Source organism: Pogona vitticeps, chromosome 1 (genome assembly GCF_051106095.1).
Source record: "Pogona vitticeps strain Pit_001003342236 chromosome 1, PviZW2.1, whole genome shotgun sequence".
In the NCBI taxonomy this organism is placed as follows: Eukaryota; Metazoa; Chordata; class Lepidosauria; order Squamata; family Agamidae; genus Pogona; species Pogona vitticeps.
In genome coordinates, this window is record NC_135783.1 from 114,911,946 (window position 1) to 114,935,139 (window position 23,194).

The 23,194-nt window shown below is 42.2% G+C and overlaps 1 protein-coding gene and 1 long non-coding RNA gene across 4 annotated transcripts in view; one reads left to right on the forward strand and one right to left on the reverse strand.

Annotated features, from left to right (window-relative positions):
* Nucleotides 1-166: 166 nt before the first annotated feature.
* LOC144583004 (sialin-like) overlaps nt 167-23,194 on the forward strand; it is a 39,143-nt gene continuing 16,115 nt past the window's right edge. For 2 of the 3 annotated variants that reach the window (XR_013541926.1, XM_072999658.2), the window contains exons 1-4: nt 167-2,143; nt 18,473-18,666; nt 19,397-19,630; nt 21,459-21,546. Coding sequence is in view for 2 of the 3 variants with exons in the window: in XM_072999658.2 (XP_072855759.2) it covers nt 2,089-2,143; nt 18,473-18,666; nt 19,397-19,630; nt 21,459-21,546 (571 nt within the window). In the remaining variant the exon portion in view is untranslated. The remainder of the gene's footprint in view (nt 2,144-18,472; nt 18,667-19,396; nt 19,631-21,458; nt 21,547-23,194) is intronic. The other variant, XM_072999672.2, reaches the window with a different exon arrangement.
* LOC140707100 (uncharacterized) lies at nt 16,162-21,525 on the reverse strand. The gene is made up of 2 exons (XR_012087092.2): nt 21,439-21,525; nt 16,162-16,300 (listed from the first exon to the last, which is right to left on the reverse strand). It is a non-coding gene; the product is annotated as an uncharacterized LOC140707100 (long non-coding RNA).

Here is a 23,194-nt window from a genome sequence, read left to right on the forward strand (position 1 = left end):
CACACACACACACACACACACACACACACACACACACACACACACACACACACACACACGGAAGAGAAAAATGCCTCTTATGAAGTCATGTCTGCAGAGAACCATATGTCCCTTATAAAAATGTTAAAATTATTCTTGCTTCAAAAATATTGGGCACATTTGGGTAAATACAGTTAATTAATTAACTAAAACTCATAATCTGCCTGCTTTAGTTTGAACCTTCGGAGCCATATGAGTGGCTGCTGTTAAGAACAAAATGCTGGGCTTCACTCTGATCAAGCAAGACGGTTCTTATCCCTCTTGGTCTGCTTTCTCTGGCCATTTTACCTACTGTAAAAACTTACAATGGGAATTTTTAAAATGTGTGGTTTTTCTGTTGCACATGTCTGTAACAATTTGTTCAGTTCAGAAAATGACCTTGGTAATGTTTTTTTTTTTTTAAGGAAAGTCTATTTATGGGTGACAGGTGTGCATATGGTAGAGGGCAGTGGGGAGGAAGCATGGTCTGCCACACGTTTTGGACTACAACTCCCATAGTCCTTTACCATTTGTTTGGTGGCTAGGGCTTCAGAAATTTGAAGTCTAGGGTGAAAGGTTGACCTGTCCTGAACACAGGCGAAGAAAATGCCCCGCCTTCCAAAAAAAAAAAAATCTGTGAAATTATACTGAGTTAATTTAATTTTTAGGTTTTTGTAAATTTATTTACTTCATTTCTGTGCTAGCTTTCTCCTGAAAAGGAACACAAGCCCTAGCAACAGCATTCATGTAAACGTCATAGTTCCAGCACTGTGATACAATACTCACCTCAGTTTCCGTAGAGTGTGAAGTTACAAATTATGCCTTCATTGTTCTCTCCTTCTAATCATTTTGTCATGTTTTCCAATTTATTTTGTTCTGTTTAATTTGGATGATGTGTTTTTTTTCTCCTCCTGCTCACAGTACTATCCATTTTACTTTACTTTTTTTTAAAAGGAAAAAAATCAAAATCAACAACTGTAGCTTTTAGAAGATTTATACAGAATACGTACTGCACTTGTACTCCTTTTTAAGGATGTGGGTTCACAGGTTCACAGCTATTCTGCCCCCCCCAAAAAACCCTTACAAGCAAGCAGTAAAGTATTTGCTCCCCACATCCCATGTGGAAGCTCAGAATAAGCATGTGATATATCCTTGCTCATGAAAGTCATGGCTTTTAGTCAGAGTGAGGAAGCAGCTTCAGACAGCAGTATTTGGGTGGCATGAAAAGGCAGCCAATTGTTAGCAATTAAAGTCCTTATTGTACTTATACTGTCAGGGTAGACATTGCCTCTCATGGGTCAGGGCAACCTGGGTAGCTTGGGGTATCCATGCCTTTTGGTGCTCTCCTTCAGGTAGCAACCTGACGTCATAGATGAGGGGAGGGACCCCTAAGTTGCTAGCTTCCGTTGCTAGGCTGTAAATCGGCACTAAGCACTCAAAACAGTAAATAAACAGGCTTGGTGCCCAAAACCCGGTGCAAAAATCATATTTGAAGTTAAGTACAAAATTGAGTCAAGATTGTATTATGAGTTTTGATTTGAGTTTATGTTTTTGTTCTTATCTATTCTTCTTTTTTGTCTTATTATTTCTTGTGTTATTGTTGATTATTAAAATTTTAAAAATCAAATTAAAAAAAGGAAATTGACTGAAGATGAAGGAGAAACAGAGGTTTATCCTCAATTCTTCCTCTCTTTTGTGATGGAGTAAGGAGGTGTTTGCTCAAAACAGGACGATTATAATCTGAAAATAGAGAAGCTATTGAGGAAAGCAAAGCTGCACAACAGGATATTCCACTGACGGCAGTGGAGGTGGGTCCGGAAGACCAAGGGAGCAATTGGTGAAGGAAGCGAGGTTTTAAGACAGTGTCGTGGATAAAAGGCAGATCATTGGGGGGGGGTGTCACCTGCTTTTAAATGTTTGCTAGTAGAGGACCGTGGCCTTAAAGTTGCAGAATGTGCAACACGTAGTTTATACAGTACGCTTCCTATGCAAGAATAAACATACAGCTTCCTCCAAGTGAGAATGTTGCTGCAGCTTGATTTTGTTGATCCAGTTAAGTGACTCTTTAACATGTCTTCAAAAACAAGACTGATTGTAAAAGCAGCTGCGCCTGGGGATGGTAAAGGTAAGGGATTAACACTGTATGTTGTTTTTTGGATATATACACTGTACCTTTGAAACTGCTTAGATGAATTGAAGAAATTATATTAGCACTGAGGCTGCACCCCTTTTTTCCTCCTCTCGTATGATCACTTGGATGCGAATACAGTATTCTGTCTTGTGTTGGGCCAAAGCTTACACTTGTGTCCAAACTAGGTAATATCAGTAGCATGTTAATATGTAAATCAGGAAACTTCAGCAGTGTTTCTGATGGGATTACATAAATAAACCGAATTAGGTTCTTCTGAATACCTCCTTTAATACTCTTTTAAAACTCTAGTTTTCTTTTTGTGCCAAATGACTAGAGGTAAAAGAAAGCTGGAAGCCAGCATTATGAGCATATACTCTCCAGCATGCAAATCAGTCACTGAGGAATGGTTATCAAGTTAGCGTAAAAGATGGTGGCGGCTATTTCCTCTCTATTGCAATTGCTTTCTATCTGTTCAGGGAGCATAACTGGGATGGCTTCCAAAGAAACATGTGGGTAAAAAGCAAGACGGGAATGCTATTACTCTTACTTTTATTAATTTGAACCGTGTCCTTTTGGAGGAGTGTATGCAGTATCTGCAATCACCAGTGAACTCAGTGAGTCTCGTTTGTGAATAGACATGTCTTGGACTGCTTTGTAAGGCACCAGCTTTATGTGTAGCCTGTATGAGTAGCATTTGCATCCATTCTCATATCGTGAGTTCACCTTTTCTGGCTGTGTTGTGAGCCAGATATAAGAAATCTAGGAGTGTTAAAACACTCTTGTACCAGCAAGCATGAGATTTGACCATACACACACTCAAGAGAGAACAAACACTGTTTATTTTGAGTGGCCACTCAGGTCCCCCAGAAACGAGAGACATTGACCCAAAAGTACAAAGAGCTTTTATGCCTTCTAACCACAAAGAAATTGTCATTATCTGACAAGTAGGTCAAGGGAGTTACAGTATTCAGTATGCATTCTATAGGGTAGAACAGCAAAGGGGCATATGCTTTCTAAGTATGTAGGAAGTCCCCCCCCCCCCTTTGGGTACTCTAACTTGTCGCAACCTGTTCTGTGGTTACATTTCAATAGGAAATTAGGTAGACAGGATATTTGTGGTCGGCCGATGTACCACAGCCTAGCTTCAAAGTGGAGCAAGCAGGTGCATCTGTGACAGAGTCTCTTTGTGACACCAAGTTCAGTGAGAAAAGCAAAGTTTTTCTATGCTTTAAAGCAAACAAGAAGAGTAAAGTTCTGGGGAAGGGGCTGTGGAAGCATCCTTTAATAAACTCAGACATTCACGTTCACAGTGTGTGTGCTTATTCTTGTGTATGCTTTATTTTGGAACCTCTCTTAGTTGTGCCACAGTCAGTGACTCTGACCAAAAATGCACATTTTCTCATAAGCTCTCCTTTTGTGTTTTAATATTGTTTTTAACACGCACCCTGGACATCTTCCTCTTTTCCTTTCTCCTCCCCTCACTGCTTCTCCCATGGCCTGTTACAACTGTTTGGTCTTGTTCGTTAAAACAAGGAGTTATTTGTAAGTGAACACAGCATGACTTTCCTGCTATAAAACAATCTTACTCCAGGGTTTATAGAGTACGTAAATTAATTTATTTATAGTGATAGTGTCATGAATTTGATTATGAAAATAGAATAGTGTTGTATTTCATAGGATTTAGTTCAGAGCTGCAACGAAAAAACTAGAAATCTGCTTATGCCCAGGTGCTAATTAGAGAGAAAATGTACAAGGTCAGTTCTTCTCCAGCTAAAGAAAAAAAAAGTTAAGAAGAGCAAGCTGACCCTTATCTTATCTCAGCTCCGATGGACAAGGACATAACTTCTTAATTTAAGGAAGATGGGCGAGGAGGAGGTGAAGGACGGAGAAGAGATGGAAGGGAGAGACGACACACCGAGAGAAATGCAGCCGACAGGACTTTATTTTTGCGTAAGAATGCTTATTTAAGATATAGTTAGTGAGTTTATTATTTTCACTTTTATAGAGGAAATGACTGGTGGCTAAGGCTGGGGGTTATTTTGGAAATACTGAATAACGTTAAAATAAGCTTGTTGAAATGATATCTTTTGTAATAAAATATAAAAAGACAAATTGTCTGTAAGCTGTCTCCTTGTTTAGACCAAGCTACTGTAGTAAATTGGATATTTTAGAACTAAGATTGTTTTGATCTGGCCACATTACGCTACCAAATGAGGGTCCTAAAGTAATAAAAGAGGAAGAGCAGACCTTCCAGATTATTTTTTTAAAATCGAGACAGACTTGGGTGAAGGAGTGAGAAGTCGCCTAGAACAAAATTACAGGACCCGATTTTGCTGGCAATAGGGACTGATCATTCTGAATCCCTCTCTGTCTCGTGTAAAGGCAGTTCTAAGGAACGCTTTTACCACATGGTGGCATCTTGGGATCTGAGTCTCACGTGCCGTGTTTACAGTATAGTGGCAGATGGGATTTGATTTACAAGCCATGGTGGCTGTGTTTGGATACAAATCCATGTGCTGTGTTTATGCCATGCTGGCAGCTTAAATATTTGCGCTTTGCTCAAGGGCTGAATTAGCGCTGGTAATTGTTTTATGAAGGCAGATGTGTGAGCAAGCAGATACACACTGCTAAATAAAGGACAAGAGAAACTTCTCTGGCGTGAGCTTCAGAGCAAAGCAGGGAAGGTTGTAAATTATTGTGACTGGAGAAGACTCCTATGCAGAAAGCTCAGGCTAAAGTAATGCAAGGAGAGATTCTGCCAGTGGCTTAAGAGTTCTAAGGAACAAGCTTTGTGCTGTTTCAAAAGTGCCAGCTCGTTTCACTCAGGTGACAGAGTGGCAAAATTGTTTTGAGTGTAGCAGGAGTCTATAAGGAGCAGCCAGGATAATAAAAGTAATTTAAAAGTGATTAAATAAAGTTTAAAAAGGGAAAATTTCCTACCCCAAGCCAGAGCCAAAAGGATTTCCTGAAGGGAAAGTAGGATTAGTCAAAGCTGACAGTTTAATTGTTTTATTGCTCCTCCCGTGCTTCGGCCAAGGCTGCAGGGAGGGAGAGAAGAAAAAAAAAAGGAAAAATGGCTTTTAGCAGTCGGTGTTCACTGCCTGAATTATCAGTGGATAAGGAGATTTTGTCAGCAATGGAGCATAGTTCTTTACTGCAGAGTGGAGCAAGATCAACAACTATTAGTAGATCGCTACAGATACCCAAAGAATTTCATATGAGGAGTGCTGTCACAAGATTTACTGAAGAAGATGCCCAAAGGTTAATGGAAGCAAATCCAGAAGTAGTTAAACCTAAAGTAATGCCAAGAAGGGCACAGCAGTACACTGGGGCGGAACAAGTTCCAACTCAGCAGGACCTGCTAACAGGAGAAATAACCATGTAGAGGGGAACAGCTGGAGCAGAGGCCAGCAGCAGTCCAGTAGATGCAAAGGACATAAGTTTCAGGTTGCAGGAGCAGTTTACCCTGATGATGGCAGACTTCATGGAGAGCCAGAAACAATGGGTGAAAGCACTCACAGCCAGTGAGCTCCAAGCAAAAAAATACCATGAATTGAAACTACAGATTTTACAGAGCAAAACTGCTGAGAGAGAGCAGGCCAGAGGTTCCTTAGGGAACATGGATAGTGGAAACCTGACTTGTGAACAGGAAGATGATGGATTTATTTCCTTCAAGCAAAGTGAACCTACCACCAGAGTAAGGCCTATTCCAGAAGTGCCTAGGAGGCAGAGCCTATATGAAGCTAAGAAAACAGTGGTTCCTGAACCAAGACAGTCTTTTGCTGGAGAGCGAAGAAGCATGGGCCCTAGGCAGGCTAGGTCACCCTTGACTTGCTTTCAATGCGGAGGAGCCCATTTAGAAAGGGATTGTCCACGACTGGCGGGATCAACTAATCAAGAGGGGAAGCCAGTTGGCAAAACCCCGTTACCTGCCCCACGGAGATTTCAGCAGACACCCTTACCAGCACCAAGGAGATTCGAGAAGGCGCCCATACCGGCTCAACGGAAATACAAATCAACAACCCCGAAGGTCAACTATCTCAGTGCAACATCGCTAGAAATACCAGAACAACCAACAGAACCACATGAAGTTAATCAACTAAGGAATGTGCCACCCCAGAGACAAGGAGGAGTCAAGCCAAATTTTTCTGAAAGCAGTGAAATGCAAGCAACGGAGCCAAGGATTGTGCCAAGAATAATGGGCTTACAAATAGCTCAAGTCTCTACAACAGTAAACCGACAGACCCCCTCAGGGGAGAAATTTTCGGTGATAGATCCCAGTAGCATCCTACCGGAAGAACAGTTATATTGGTCACTGAAAAGTTTTTCAGAACCCGTGACTCTATATTTTGCTTCAGGAGATATAACCATAAACGCCTCTCGAGATACCGCCGCGGACATTTCTTCGATTAACAAACAGTTTGTGGATCCGGCACTAATTTTGAATAACCTGAGATGTCCAGTGAAAACATATGGATCAGGAGAATTGAGCGATTTGTACCACTCGTGTATGTGCACTTAAGCTACAAGAATTGGAAAGGTGCAAAATATCTATTAGTGCATGAAGGCAAACCTGATTTTTTATTGGGAAACGATCTAGCATTTCTTAACCACCAACACACTTTAAAATCAGCTTCCATACAAGCAGTGACACGTGCGCGAAGCAAAGCAATAGAGCAAGTCCCAACTGAAGATAACTCTGAGGAGCATTCAGATGGACATGTAACGCAACATCAACCCCTTGAAGATGAACTAGATAGTACAACCAAAACAAAAACGGAGCCAGAGGATCTACTAGTACCAATGGGATCAGAGGAATTCAAACGAAAACAAATGGAAGACCCTACATTGGATTCTTTGAGGTCTCAAGCCGACAGTTACGCGGTACAACCGGTACAACAAAAAGTAACCTTTTTGTGGGGACAAAATGGACTATTGTACCGAGAATATTTTCCCAAATCAAATGATCAAGCGGAACCAGTACAACAACTAGTGATTCCACAGAGGTACAGAGAAAGAATTCTGCAACTTGCCCATGATAGTCCAAGTAGCGGACATCTTGGAATTCAAAAAACTTTAAGTAGGATTTCGCAGCATTTTTATTGGCCCGGCATTTCCAAAAACGTCAAGGACTATGTTAATTCCTGCAATTATTGTCAGAGAACGGGGAAACAGACCGACAGTACAAAGGCAGAAATGCAACTAACAGAAATCCCAGATCAAGTATTCCAATATCTTCAAATGGACGTACTAGGACCTTTTGTACCCACGAAGTCAAAGAAAAAATACATCATATCGTTCATCTGTCAAACCAGCAGATGGATCGAGGCATACGTCATCAGCAATCTTTCGGCCCAAACTATTGCTAGAGTGGTAGTGGATTTATGCTCTAGAATAGGGATACCAACTCAAATTATTTGCGATCAAGCCGGTGCTTTTAAAAGCGAATTGATGAGCCGAATTTGTGAGATCAGCGGAATTAAATTAAACTTTAGCATTCCTTATCATCCAGAATCTCACGGAATGGTGGAAAGAGGACAACAAACCTTGTTGAGCATGATTAAAACCCTAGTCCAAGAATATGGAAACATTTAGGACGAACTATTACCTTTTGTTTTGTTTGCGTACAGAAGTGCACCTCATGTTTCTCTGGGAGGTTTTTCGCCGAGTGAGGTAGTGTTTGGGAAAAACCTACAAGGACCATTAGATCTACTACGATCAGACTGGGAAGGTGTGGTCAGAAGTAGCACGGTTCCAGTCGCGGATTTCGTCCGGAAACTACAAGAAAAACTTCTAGCAGTGCAAGAATTGGCAAGAGACAATTTGTTGAAATCCCAAATAAAACAAAAATACTATCATGACAAGAAGGCCCGTCACCGAGAGTTTGCAGTGGGTGATATGGTACTTGTACTAAACCCGCTCAGACCTTCAAAATTGGAAGTAGTTTGGGAAGGTCCAGGGGAAATCATACAAAAAGTGGGAAATGTGAATTATCTGGTGAAAATGTTAAATTCATCCAAGAAACCAGTTATGTATCATGTAAATAGTTTAAAATTGTATAGAGATAGATCGGCAATGGTGTATCAGTGTCATGTGGCGTGTTTTCAACCAGAAAGCGAACCTGTTGATATGCTAACTGAATTAGAAAATGCGGGTACTTGGTCTGATAATATTGTCCTATCCGGTACCACAGACCAAAAAGAGAAACTTTATCAAGTTTTAGAAAAATACCAAACGGTTTTTTCAGACCAACCTGGTTATACAAATATGATTAGTCATGAAATTAATACTGAAGCCAGCCCTCCAATTCGGTCAAGTCCATACCGAGCAATTGGAGATCATGCCACTCAAATTGAAGAGGAGATTAAAAAAATGTTATCTTTGGGGGTGATTGAAGAATCATTTTCCCCATGGGCATCGCCAGTGGTTCTGGTCCCTAACAAGAACGCACTAGGCGAGATCCTCGATGAGGTGAGATTTTGCGTAGATTACCGGAAATTAAATAGTGTCACAGTTACTGATCCATACCCATTACCTAGAATGGATGACTTAATAGAACGCCTTTCACAGGCTAAGTTCATCAGCATAATCGATCTCAAAAATGCATATTGGCAACTCGATCTGGCAGAGGAGTCTCGTGATAACACCGCATTTATCACTCAAGTAGGAACTTATAGATTCCGACGTTTACCATTTGGGTTAAAGAATGCAGGAGCTTCTTTTCAAAGAATGATTGATAAACTGTTACAGGGGTTACCATTCGCTAGTGCTTATCTCGATGACGTTACAATTTTCAGTTCGGATTTTGACTCACACTTGGTTCATATTGAAACTGTCTTGGCAAGAATCCATCGAGCAGGGCTAACAGTCAAAGCAAGTAAATGTCAGTGGATGAAAGGAAAAGTTATGTATTTAGGTCACTTAATTGGGCAGGGAGAAATTCAACCCCTGCAAGTGAAAATACAAGCTATAAATGATTGGCCTATACCTAAAACAAAGAAACAAGTGCGATCATTCTTAGGTTTAATTGGTTATTACCGAAAATTCATACCCAATTTTAGTCATTTGGCTACGCCTTTGACAGAGCTAACTAAGAAAAGGCAGCCTGTCAAGGTAAAATGGACCCCTGAATGTCAAAATGCTTTTGATGCATTAAAGACCAAAGCCATCAATGCACCTATTCTAAAATCACCTGATTTTAACAAGTCTTTTGTTTTACAAACAGACGCCTCAGAATTGGGTCTCGGAGCAGTATTATTACAACAAGGAGAAGATGGGAACCTGTATCCTATTTCCTACTTCTCCAGAAAACTCTTAGAACGAGAAAAACATTATGCCGTACCAGAAAAGGAGGCACTTTCTGTTGTCTGGGCATTACATCTATTACGACCTTATTTATGGGGGCGCAAATTCACTCTGCAAACTGATCACCGAGCTTTGGTTCGGTTACAAAAAATCAAATCTCACAACCAGAGATTGCTAAGATGGAGTCTATCCCTACAAGACTTTGATTTTGAAATACAACATATTCCGGGAAAATTAAACATTGTTGCAGATAGTCTTTCACGAATGTACGCTGATAATGAAACTGAGTAATTAGGATAACTGTATATACACATGTGATATTGTAAATAGTCACTTGCATAATCAAATGTTAAATAAGTATAAAAATAAGAACTCTAATAGTCCTGTATTTTGTATCTTTAGGGGGGGCGTGTCATGAATTTGATTATGAAAATAGAATAGTGTTGTATTTCATAGGATTTAGTTCAGAGCTGCAACGAAAAAACTAGAAATCTGCTTATGCCCAGGTGCTAATTAGAGAGAAAATGTACAAGGTCAGTTCTTCTCCAGCTAAAGAAAAAAAAAGTTAAGAAGAGCAAGCTGACCCTTATCTTATCTCAGCTCCGATGGACAAGGACATAACTTCTTAATTTAAGGAAGATGGGCGAGGAGGAGGTGAAGGACGGAGAAGAGATGGAAGGGAGAGACGACACACCGAGAGAAATGCAGCCGACAGGACTTTATTTTTGCGTAAGAATGCTTATTTAAGATATAGTTAGTGAGTTTATTATTTTCACTTTTATAGAGGAAATGACTGGTGGCTAAGGCTGGGGGTTATTTTGGAAATACTGAATAACGTTAAAATAAGCTTGTTGAAATGATATCTTTTGTAATAAAATATAAAAAGACAAATTGTCTGTAAGCTGTCTCCTTGTTTAGACCAAGCTACTGTAGTAAATTGGATATTTTAGAACTAAGATTGTTTTGATCTGGCCACATTACGCTACCAAATGAGGGTCCTAAAGTAATAAAAGAGGAAGAGCAGACCTTCCAGATTATTTATTTAAAATCGATACAGACTTGGGTGAAGGAGTGAGAAGTCGCCTAGAGCAAAATTACAGGACCCGATTTTGCTGGCAATAGGGACTGATCATTCTGAATCCCTCTCTGTCTCGTGTAAAGGCAGTTCTAAGGAACGCTTTTACCACAGATAGCACCAAATACACAATCAAATGGTAAGAAATAAGTCTTCCGTTTTCTTGTAAACTCGGTTGTTTCATCTTATATGCCCCTCTTATATGTGTAAACCTCCTGATAAAGGTGGACACGGTTTAGTGAAAGAACATATTTTTCATGTATTGCAGTTTCCCAGTGTGTTGTAGTGAAAAGAGTGATGGACTAGGACTCTGGAGAACAAGGTTCAAATCCCCACTTGGCCATGGAAACTCACTGGGAGAGTGGAGCTGCTAAAATCACTCCTTAAATATTTCACTCACCTTGAAAGCCCTATTAAGGTCACTGTAGGTCGGATCTGATGGCTGTGAGGGTTTGATTTGTACCTGAGCCAATTCCGGCTTCTTTTCAAGAAAGGCGTCAGTTGAGAGTTGTTCTGTTAACAATGGAACATTTATTGTGTCTTGAACAAATAAACTAGTACCCTTAAACATTTCTATGTCTGTCTCCTTCTGTCAACGGGACTATCAGGAGTTTCCAATCTTCAACAATAAAAGGGTTGCCATAACTAGAGTTCCATGGCCCTGGTGAATCTGAGGCTGTCCAGTCTCTTAACGGGGTGGTTGACAGGTCAGACAACAGGGGCACAGCCTCGTCTCTGAGAAGGTTGTCCCAAAGGATATTCCCCAGCTGATCCAATATTTCCCAGACCTTTTCGACTCCTCCATCTTCATCGCCAGAACTGTCCATTCACTCCTCTTATGCTTCTCCTCCTCAGCCTTCTCTCTTTCCTCTTGCATCCTCCTCCTCCACTCCTTTGCTTCAGTTTCTCTCCAGTAAGAAGGACACATGGGAATAGTGGACCTCCTCCGATAGTCAGCCTCTTCCCTTGGTACCTTGATCCTTTCCCATCTATCAGTCAAAGGGTCCTTGGTCCCAATCCATTCCCAACCCAGAGGCAAGGGCTCCTCTCTCCTTATAACTTCCCCTTGCCCCACCTCTCTCTCTCTTCCCCATCCTCCTTCTTGATTCCTGCCTTTTCTGTTCCTCTCTCACTGATTCCCATCCCCCTCATACATTGAATCAACGTTTCCTGTTCCTTCCCCTAAGGCTTTTATTCGGAACTCCTGTTTGAACAATTGACAGTTTGCCTTTCTCTTCAGGCCTATCCTCAATATTGAGGGTAGCATCTGACTCGCCTCCTAGCTCACAATGGCAAAGAACACACAAATACAGCTCTCAAAATTCAGTCCTTGCCTGGGAATGAGAAGAAAGTTTGATGAAAACCCTGACTTGGAGAATGGCTGTCAAGGGCAACCTTCCACATTTATTGCCTTCTGTTACATTAGATGGGCTCATTTATGACCACAAGATTATAATATGCTGTTCATGTCACTTTGAGTAACGTGAGCTTAAATGACCAGTAGATATTTTTTAGAAAGTAATCTTCAGACAGCAAGCCCAGTGCACTTTGGAAGTGAAGGAGAAAGAACTTTAGAAGATGGAAGTACGAAGCGTTACCTGTCTACACCATTTATATTGTTTCATCTAGATGTAATCTTGTCTGATAAGTAGAATGGTGCAGGAGATCCTCCCCTCCAAAGAGAGTACTCTTGCGCAATGAAACAGCCTACACTTTGTCAACTGCAGTCTATGTTAAATGCATAGTACGTAGCTTAAGAGTGCTGTGTTTTATCACACCTACAGTAAGTATGATTGTGTGTGGCCCAACAGAGACTACCATAAAAGAAATTTCTCCCATCTGATTTTTATTTTAACATTCAGTTTCCCCATGTGTGCAAGGTTTTTTTAAAAAATAAATGGTTGTCAGTTGTTGTCATCACTATTCTTTAACTACCATGGGAGAGCAGGATTTAAAAACTTCTGAAAAGAGAGGGTAAGAGTGTTTTTAAGAATCATACCTGTCCATGCTGGTTGCCGTCTAGATGGGGCCTTTTGGATTGGACTCTCTAACTTAGGTTAGTCTCATTTATCTTTGTCTGATTATTCTAAATACCTTTTTCTTCTTCTGCAAACAACAAGGATCTCTCCACTAAAAAAGACTATGTGGTGAAACCCCCATGTCACCCCCGTCCATCCGGGGGAGCTCAAGGGCAGTTAGTTAGACAGTTAGAGAGGAGAGTTGGAGAAGAGAGGTTTGAGATAGGGAATGGAGGAGAGAGGGTTAGGAAACTGAATTGAGAAAGTTAAGACAGAAATTGGAAAGTTGGAATGCGAGAGAGAATAGGAAAGAGTTCAGAAGTATAGAGAATAAAAAGAATATTGTTAAAGTGAATAAATACACATATAAACCAATGTGAAAGCAAATGATATTTAATGAATAATCTTAAACATCTGTGATTTACTCCTGTAATTTGCATAACACCTATAAGAGCAATAAATTTGTTGTATTGGCAGCACGTGTCTAAGAGCTATCTATTTGGTATTGAAGGAATAATACCTGGTGGCAGCGTGAAGTAGGGAAAATAAAGAAAGGACACTGGTTGGACATGACAAAGTGGTGACCAGCAGCAGGATTCGAATAGAGTCCAGTACGGCCAAAGAAAAGAATAAAGTTTCCTGAGTCAAAAATTCCTATTAGTCAGGGAGGTTGGTCGTGGATGGAGTACGGAAACTCTCTAGAGCTTTTAGAAAAAGCTTAGTAGGGGGGCTGCTAAACGCAGATTGGGGACTAAGACAGGGAAAGACTCTGAGGGAAAACATTCTGCTAGAGGTTTACCTCAAGATTTTAGCCCAGTGGGCTAGCTTTGGATCCTAGAATCTAAGAAGGGAGCGCTGAAGGGGACAAAAGCGGAAGCCAGGGTCAGACACAGATCTGAGGGAACTTGAACAAGCAGAGGCTTGAAAAACAGAAAAATAAAAGTAATCTGAAATAGCTGAGTGGCTGGAGGCCAAAAGAAACAGTGTATCATACAAGGAACAGTGAGGCTAGGTGCCTAAAAGTAACAAAGTAGCAATTCATGGAGGCTGCCAGCGAAGTGCTACAAAGTAACTAAATGTAACTCTCTTTCTCTCTCTCTCTCTCTCTCTCTCTCTCTCTCTCTCTCAAAAAGGAAAAGAGTGTTTTAAATTGAGACTCGGCTTTGCTTGACTATATCTCTCTGCAAAAACCCCCACTAATCCTAATAAATACAAGTACTTATGTCTCCTAAAAGAGGAAAAAAGATTGTGATGGAAGAAGTTGATCCTGAGGAGACACAACAAGGGTTACCTCAGGAAGTTGAGGGAAATGGAGTTCCTATAGCAATGGAACAGCAGGGTGCCTCAGGGAGAGAAAGCTCCATAGAGTTTGAGAAATGGAAATTAGAGAAAGAACAGGAATTCCAGTTAAAACAGAAATAAAAACTAAAGCTGAAGCTGAATCTAGACAACTAAAATAACAACTAGGGCTGAGGCTGAGGCAAGAGAAAGGGAGATGGCCATGGAGCAAGAACAGAGACAGAGTTTGAGAGGAAAAGAGAAAGGGAAAGAGAAAAAGAAAAAGAAAGGGCTGAAGCCAGACAACTGCAAATGGCCATGAGAGAAAAAGAGATGGAACACCAATTAAAAATGAAACAATTAGAATTAACAGCCTGAAATAATAATAATAATAATAATAATAATAATAATAATAATAATAATAATAATAATAATAATAATAATAATAATAATAATAATAATAATAATAATAATAATAACAACAACTACTACTATTACTACTACTATTATTATTATTATTATTAATAATAATAATAATAATAATAATAATAATAATAATAATAATAATAATAATATTAATATTAATATTAATATTAATATTAATATTAATATTAATATTAATATTAATATTAATATTAATATTAATATTAATATTAATTCTGTTTGAGAGAGCCTGCTGGGACTATGGGGTGGGAGAATCAGAGAAAATGGCCATCTTAAGAACTCAGATAAGTGGAGAACTTGCTGAAATATATGCCCAAATGACACAAGACCAAGCAAGAGAATATGAAGCTTTTAGAAAGCTGGTTTTCACGAGGTTTGGGATCAATGCTGAACACCTCAGAAGAAAGTTTAGGGCACTGACAAAGAGACTTGAGGAATCATATTCCCAATTAGGAGCCAATATGGTCAGATACTTGGAAAAATGGTTAGAACAAGCTGAAGTTGAATCTCTAGAGGATATGAAAAATATTATAGGGCTAAAACAATTTTATTTGATGTTGCCTGGAGAACTAAGATATTTAGTCAGGGACAAACAACCCAAAACAGTACAGCAGATGAGTGAGATGGTTGATTATATCTCAGAAATCAAAAACCCAAAATTTTCTAAACCTTTGTGGTAAAAGCTGGGAGAACAGAAAGAACGAGACCAGGCATTACCCCAGAAACAAACAGGCAACTGGAAGCCATTTTAGAGACAAACCCCCAGAGCAAAATCAGCAGAAGTATAAAAGCAGTGAAGCGAAGGGAGACAAGCCCCCTTTCTCTGAACAAAGGGCCCCAAAACATGTTGTGGCTATAGAAAACAGGGACACCATTTCTCAATGTCTAACATCAAAGAATAAAGACTTTAGTCTACAGAAAGAAGGAGGAAATGTGCCAAAGAATGTTTACTATGTCCAACAGCAGAAAGAAAATTCTGAGGCAAGTCAAAATGGTGTTTTAACTGACAAAACAGAGTGTCAGGAACAACTGCCACCTATAGCAGAGATTGTGCACTGCTACTATATTAAAAGCAACATGGAGTTGATGCATTGTTCTGGAGAAAATATTTATATTAATAACATCAAATCTTTGGCATTGAGAGACTCTTATTCTCAAATAACATTATGTCATACTGAGATTATCCCACACTATGCGCTCAGAGGCAGTCACTGCCATCAAGAAGCAGATTTTGCAGTACCAGTGTATTTTTGCCATCTATCCATGGCCTGGATCCACATGAATTTTAATGTATGTTCATCTTCAAATCATTGCCCATCTCCGTTTCCTCGGTTGTGGCATTGGCATGAGAAGTTGGACTGGAAGCTTCTTTGAAGTAGCATATTTTCTCCCCACTTGTACTCTACAAGGAGCTGTCGATGGAGTGCTTATGGTGCTGATGAAGAAGATGAGGCTTTCCAGGTCTCAGAAAATGGGCTGCTGTGCCAGGAAATGGCTGGGCTCCCCTGAATCTCCAGGCCAGGCAAACAAATGTGAGGAGCAGTGGTGGAAGGGAAGGAGCAAGTCTTGTTTATTGTTATGGGGTGGCCATAGTGTTTGGGTATCCAATTCCAACCCTCTCCAAATAGCACCAGGGCTCACTGACTTCCTGTGTCTGTTCAACAGAACACATAATATACTTGCTTAGATGCTCAGACAGGGACCCACAATGCCTAGCTCACTCCCTCACATGTATGGAGAAATATTATGTTCCCAATTCCTGTGACATCACAAGGCCCCACACCATGACTTCACAAAGACCCACCCCAGGCATTGGGGCCCAGATATAATGAGAGGATTGGGAAAATAATCCCGTGACAGCCCCTGACAAACAAGACAACACTTCAAAACCATTTCAGAAAATTCTTTTATTGGTTTTGGAAAAGAGGCTAAACAGGTATCCTCAGCGGAGATAACGGCCTGGTTCAGCTCCAGCAGGACGCCTCCCTTCTGGTCCCTTGCATCCCCCTGGGGAAGATGAAGCTTTGGGCCCTGCAACAGAAAGAACGACAGAAAGAGAAACAACTAAGGGGTGAGCTCGTCCACTGCTGTCAACTGGCTTCAACCAAGGTGTATCCACCACCCAATGTTCTGGCAACTTCCTTCTGAAGTTCCGCCTGCCAACATCCATTGGCTTCCACCAGGAATATCCACCTGGTCATCTCCTCCACTCCACTTCTGAAGCCAGCCTCTGCCAGCTCCCAAATATTTGGGTCACATATATGCCCTGACGACATCCCCACGAAACACCAGCCTATTCACACACACACACACACACACACACACACACACACACACACACACACACACACACACACACACACGCACCAGCCACCACCGCCTCGACACACACACACCTTCACTCCACCAGCCATTCACACACACACCAGGGCTTCCATCCACTGATATCCACCAAGCTTCAGCCAGCGGATTTCAGGAGGGTAACGTCCCCCAGCTTCATCCGCCAACCTCTGTCAGCCTCTGCCTTGCGGCCTCAGCCAGCTCCTGCAGGGAGATTCCACCACTTCTGTCTGCCAACATCCACCGACTTCTCCCGGTCCATCAACCAGTTTCAAGCCACGGATCTCCATGAGCCTCAAGCTGTTAACTCGCAAGCCCACTTATCAAGTTCATCTGCTTTTCTGAGAGAACTTGCCATGGGCAGAAGGGCTGGGTCCCCTGCAGCCACTGCTGTGCTCTCTGCCAGACTGCCCTCTGCCCACTGGCCTCCCTTCTGGTCTCCTGCCCTGCCCAGCAAGCCCCTTTTATCTGCCAGCAGAGAGGTGGGGCTCTGTGAGGTCACAAAGACCCAGAAGAATGGGAGTGGGTTCCCAAGGCAGCAACAGCACCCCAGGATTGGCTGAGTCCTGAAGATGATGTCAACAGTCCCTCTGATCATGTGATTCACCCACAAAAGCTTGCATTTTGCATGATTTTTTTTAAAAAAAATTGTTAGTGGCCTATAAATGTATCCCCTGTCACCAATCCCTCTGATTGTTAAATCTCCCTATGTTGGCCTTCTGACAGGATTCTAGGCTGGTGCTCCAAAAAGTTATTTTCCAGCATTTGCACCAAAAGGAACTTTCCTAAGCCTTGGGCTAGGGGGGAAAATAAAAGTAATAAATGAATAAGGATGGGCACAGTCACACAATACAGCCTTTGAACCTTTGGGGGTCTGTGTGCCTCTTTTTGGACATTTTTTCTTGCCCTTGCCCTGAAAGACCAACATGTGTTCTTTTTGTTCTTTCCATTGCTCCATTTTAGCACTCACCATACACTCATCATGTGAATTTCCTATTAGGAGGATTAATTATATACACATTGGCTAGTAAAATCTGAGACATCTAGGATTTGCTGTCATAACTGAATGCTACATGTGTAGTAAAAGAGCGCTTGCAAACTGACCAGATGTCCCTCTCAGAACCTAGAGAAATGGCAGAACAAAGGAGTGTTTCTGCCAGGGACATTTCTCTGACACTTGAAATGTAATCCCTCAAGGCTCTTCAGGTATAACTGACAGTCGCTGGTGTTCCCACTCATGGCATATTTCCACACAGGACATTTTTTGGGGGGGGAGGACAGAAGTGGCCTTGGATCACAAATTTCCCCTTTTATGGAGACGCCCAGGAGAAGAGGTTTGCTCTAGAGCTGGAAGAACTATTTCTTGCCTCCCGCTGCAAATTATGGGTCAGATGCCTTCTACCTCCTGCTAGAACCATGAGTTCCCTCTATCCAGAGCAAGTTCTAACTCTATAAGGAGATGTCTGAATAGTCTCCAAACTTCCTAAGCCCCACTACACATATGGACACGATTCTATACTTCCGTTACCTTTATCCAAACAAAGGCATTGCATGTTAATCTTCTCACAGGAAATGTGAAAAAACATTGGCCTAGCTGTTTTTTATATTCTAAACCTCACTTCGTTAGTCCTATGCGTAAGCTAAGTAAGTAGATAATTGAATAGTATAGGCTTTGTAGTTCACGAGGTAAGGAGCCCTTTGTCTATGTTCTGTACCAAGTGGGAATGACTTGGTCGGGAAACTTAAGGATCTTGGCCATTCAGTCCTTGTTGAGTTAAACTAGGTTGCCTGCCAGCAGAATAGGAGTGCATATGCAATGATGTTATTAACGCTGGGTTGTGTTTGTCTCCTTTTTCATTTTAGTCCCAATATGCTGCTCGGTTCGTCTCAGTTTAGCCATCTGGGCCTTCTTAGGATTCTTCCTCTTATATGCACTCCGTGTGAATTTAAGTGTGGCCTTGGTGGACATGATAGAACCCAATGCAAGCTTGCTGAAAAACACAACTTCGGTGTGCCCGGAGCATTCTTCAGCTCCAGTTGTTCCTCGTAACACTACGGTAACTTTGACTAGATTTCTTATGATTTTTTAAAGTGAGCTGTCATCCTTTTTTTAAATGAAATAAATAAATCAGCACCATCCTGTAAAGGATCCTGGTGGAGGAGTCTTTGCAGAAATGAAGAGGAAAGGGCAATTCCTCGGACTGGGTTTATTCAAGGGTGCTGCCCTCTGTGTGTTATCTTCCTCTCTCTGGAAGCTCTTTGCATGTTGGTTATTGTGTGGCCCCTGGGGGCATTTTAGGGGGCCCTAATCCATCCAAAGGAGAAAAGAAATGGGCTGATATGTCTTTTCCATGTGGAGCCCCTGTAAATCCTCTTGGGTTATATTCCTGTCCACAACTCTTAATGCTGTTGGGTCTCTGGGAACATCTTTTCAAATCTTTAATAGGATATATTTATTTTTTAAGTGACCTGTCTTCATTTTTTAAAATAAGGAAATAAATCAGTACCAGGAGAAAAGAGGATACACACAGACACAAATTGTTGGATTCCCCCCCCCTCCCCTTGAAACAAGGTGCAGTCACTCTGACTTAGCCCAAACTCTGGGCGCTGTTGTTCTTTTAAAACAGGATTTTGGCGGGGCGGCTTGTAAAAAAGGCCACATAACTGTCTTAAGAGCCCAGTGACTGGAAGCATTCATATAATGAATATTATAGTCACATTTATTGAATGAGAGTATACAAACTTCTGTTCTGCTGTATGATTCGACTCTTGCCCTCTCTCTTTCAGGGGAAAAAGTATGCTTGGGATGCTGATACACAAGGCTGGATCCTTGGTTCCTTCTTCTATGGCTACATCATCACACAGATCCCTGGTGGATATTTTGCACGTCAAGTTGGGGGAAAGCTGCTGCTGGGCTTTGGCATCCTGGGTACTGCCGTTTTTACCCTGTTTACACCTTTAGCAGCAGATTGGGGAGTTGGATTCCTCATAGCCGTGAGAGCCCTGGAAGGGCTGGGTGAGGTAACCTTTTTTTCTTTCAGTATTGCCAAACTTATGATGAGGAGAGAGAGCTGGAACAGATTCGCTCACTGATCACCTACTCTACCATAATGTTACTCAGGTTGCTTGTACTGCACATCAGTCCCTCAGCGTAGATATAATTATATCATTCTTTTTGTAACCTCCCCTCAGTTGCCTTCCCTCCAGAAGGTGGCACATGCCCAGGGGGTGGACAGGGCACATGAGCTCCCATCCAGGCAGTGATCAGACCCAGCCCGCTTTGTTTCATCAAATTGGCTGGAGAGTGCCCTCTCAGGCCATGCCACCATACCCTCATCCGGTTTGTTTCTTCAGTCTAGAGAGGTGAACCCATGTACAGGAGGAGTTAATACTTCCTTTCACCCATTTTATGGTCTCATCTTTAAAATGAGAATAATACATGTTTTGTGTCTTTTTTGGAGATGGAGAATATACTGTAGAGCACTTATCATGAAAATCCATATATGAAGGGCTGTGTGAGGGGTTTGCAAGTCTGAGGATGTAGAATTTAAATAAAGTGGAGCAAGTGGAAAATGAGAGGGTTTTTTCCCCTCAGAGTACAACATCTAAATTATGAAAATAATTCTTCTGTGTCATAACTCTCTACTAAAACATATATAATAATTGTGAGCCCTGATCATCATCAAGCCGATGAGTACCTGGGGCTGAGTCTTTTCTTCAGTGACCTCATCATTTTGCAAATGTCTTCTTTCTTTCTTGGTATTATTTTTATATAACTTGATTTAGTAACACCTCTAAGTACTTTACATTAAAATATATGTTAAATGTAAGGCAAAAATAACATGAAGCAGTTTTTGGACAATTTTTGTTTCTCCTGTGTTTAGCAGAAATCAACAATATTTGTAAAATAATAATAGTGTGCTGCCAAATCAATTCTGAATTATGGCAATCCTTTTCTCGGTTTTCCAAATAGAGAATATTCAGAAGTGGTTTACCATCCCCTTCTACTGGGAGTGCCTTGTGACTGTGCAGCTTGCCCAAGGCCACACACAGGTTGGGTCTACTTGCAGGAGGCACCGGGGGGGGGATTGGACCCCCAACCTCTTTCTCTGCAGCCAGATGCCTAAACCACTAAGCCATTCAATCAGCTATTTGTAAAATAAGAAATGCAACATGAGAAATTGTGCAAATCTGCTCATAAGAAGTCCAGGTTGCATAATTCAGTTGCTCTTGAACCCAGTTTGAATTCTCACTGAAGGATCAGGCCTCAGAAACTGATCAGAGAGCTGAGGCGAGTGGATATGAACATAGACAGTCCCTCATTCTAAATGTCCTAAGATTTTAAAAGGTGAGACCTTTGCATCCTTTTAGTGGCTGTCACAGGGGCTGTGGCCGTGTTTAGCCAAACCTTCTGAACAATTTATTTATAAGCCACATAATTTTTGTTAGGCTTCCAGGTTTTTTGGGGGGCGTTTGTTGCTTTATTTGCTGTGGCTGATGCAGAACAGGGCGGCTGCCGTGCCACACTGCTTGACCTCTTTGTCAAATGGGCATTTAACAATCCAGATTGAAGAAATTCACATCACGGTATTTTTATTGCAGTCGCTTTAGCAGAAACTCAAAGTTCAGCATAATTGTTCTGTCCACAAAGCATATTCAGCTGAAGAATTGAGGCAAGAGATTAGTTCTGCTTAATTGCCTCTCGGTTATGCACATTTTGGTGGGAAGAGAGCTCCATATTAATGCAACCAGTCCACACGCTCAGGCTTTATGGAACAGAACATGTTTCCTGGAACAAATGAAAGTTCATTCTTGAATTACATACTTACGTTATAAGCTTGTTTTCTAGGGTGTCACTTTTCCTGCTATGCATGCAATGTGGTCCTCCTGGTCTCCTCCACTGGAACGCAGCAAACTTCTTAGTATTTCACATGCAGGTGAGACGTGGTAAAAAAAAATTGAAGTCCAGCTAGTGAGGTTGTCCCCCTGATCTCCACAGTAATAACCACAGTAAAGGAATTGGGAACAGACCACTGGATCATGAGCTACCTTTCCCTCTCCTGTGCCAGGGTTCTACTGCCACAGATAGCCACAGTTCATTGTGAATGCATGCGTAGTCTTCTACATTGTTATTCCTGACTCACATATAGACTTCTCCCTTCAACAACACTGGGGGTTGGGGACACCGAACCCCCATGTACTTCCAAATCCTTGTATAAGTCTTATACCCCCAAAAACATAACTACAAAGCATAAACAGTTAATTCTCACTCACACAGAGAGAACCTCCCCCCTGACCCACATCAGATTCCTGGCATGCCTCAGCACCCTCCCAAGCTACCACATAGAGGCACCATGACAGGACAGAGGGCTTGCCAGGCTGCACCATTGGAGACCACTGTACTGCCAACAACAGGGCCCTAGCTAAGCCAGAGACCAACCATATCAGGCCAATTCCTGGAGATGAATACCAGCAGAGGATGGATGGATGGATGTACTTACTTAAATATTATTCATTTAAATAAAACCATGAGAGCAACGTTCCTGTCATCGGGGGAGTCGCTGGTAACATCTGCCGTCCCCAGGCACTGGGTGAGAGACAGTGCCTGGGAGTATTTCTGGCCTGCACTCCCCTGCCCTTCAGGACCGGGACCCTGCTGCTGCTGGTGCTGCTGCTGCTGCTTTGAGCAACCCCACCCCTTCCTCAACACCAGCCACCTGGCTGGGAGGGGAGGGAAGCTATAAAAGCAAGAAGCCGGTGCCAGGGCCCTCTGAGAGCAACGTTCCTGTCGTCGGGGGAGTCGCTGGTAACATCTGCCATCCCCAGGCACTGGGTGAGAGTCAGTGTCTGGGAGTATTTCTGGCCTGCACTCCCCTGCCTTTCAGGACCGGGACCCTGCTGCTGCTGGTGCTGCTGCTGCTGCTTTGAGCAACCCCACCCCTTCCTCAACACCAGCCACCTGGCTGGGAGGGGAGGGAAGCTATAAAAGCAAGAAGCCGGTGCCAGGGCCCTCTGAGAGCAACGTTCCTGTCATCGGGGGAGTTGCTGGTAACATCTGCCGTCCCCAGGCACTGGGTGAGAGACAGTGCCTGGGAGTATTTCTGGCCTGCACTCCCCTGCCTTTCAGGACCGGGACCCTGCTGCTGGTGGTGCTGCTGCTGCTGCTTTGGGCAACCCCACCCCTTCCTCAACACCAGCCACCTGGCTGGGAGGGGAGAAGGGGCATTAGAAGGGTGTGTGGGTTTGTTCTTGTTTGTTTGTTTTAACTGTTAGTATTATTAATTGCCATCAGGTTGCATAGAGACCCACAGTGGACCTGATGGAACAGGAAGGGGGGAGGGCGTTGGAGGGGGCAGCCATTGAGGTGGTGCTGGGTAGGGGAAGGAATGGTGGTGGGGGTAGAACATGCCCGCGTAGGAGAAGAGAGGTTAGATATCTTACATCTATCCCCTCTTCTAGTCCTACCTCCAACCAAATGGTATCAGGCGACCATATCAGCAAACCCTCGAGCCACACGGTGCTGTTGATGAACGCCAGGTCAGTACAAAACAAAACTGCCCTCATCCATGATGTAATTCTGGATGA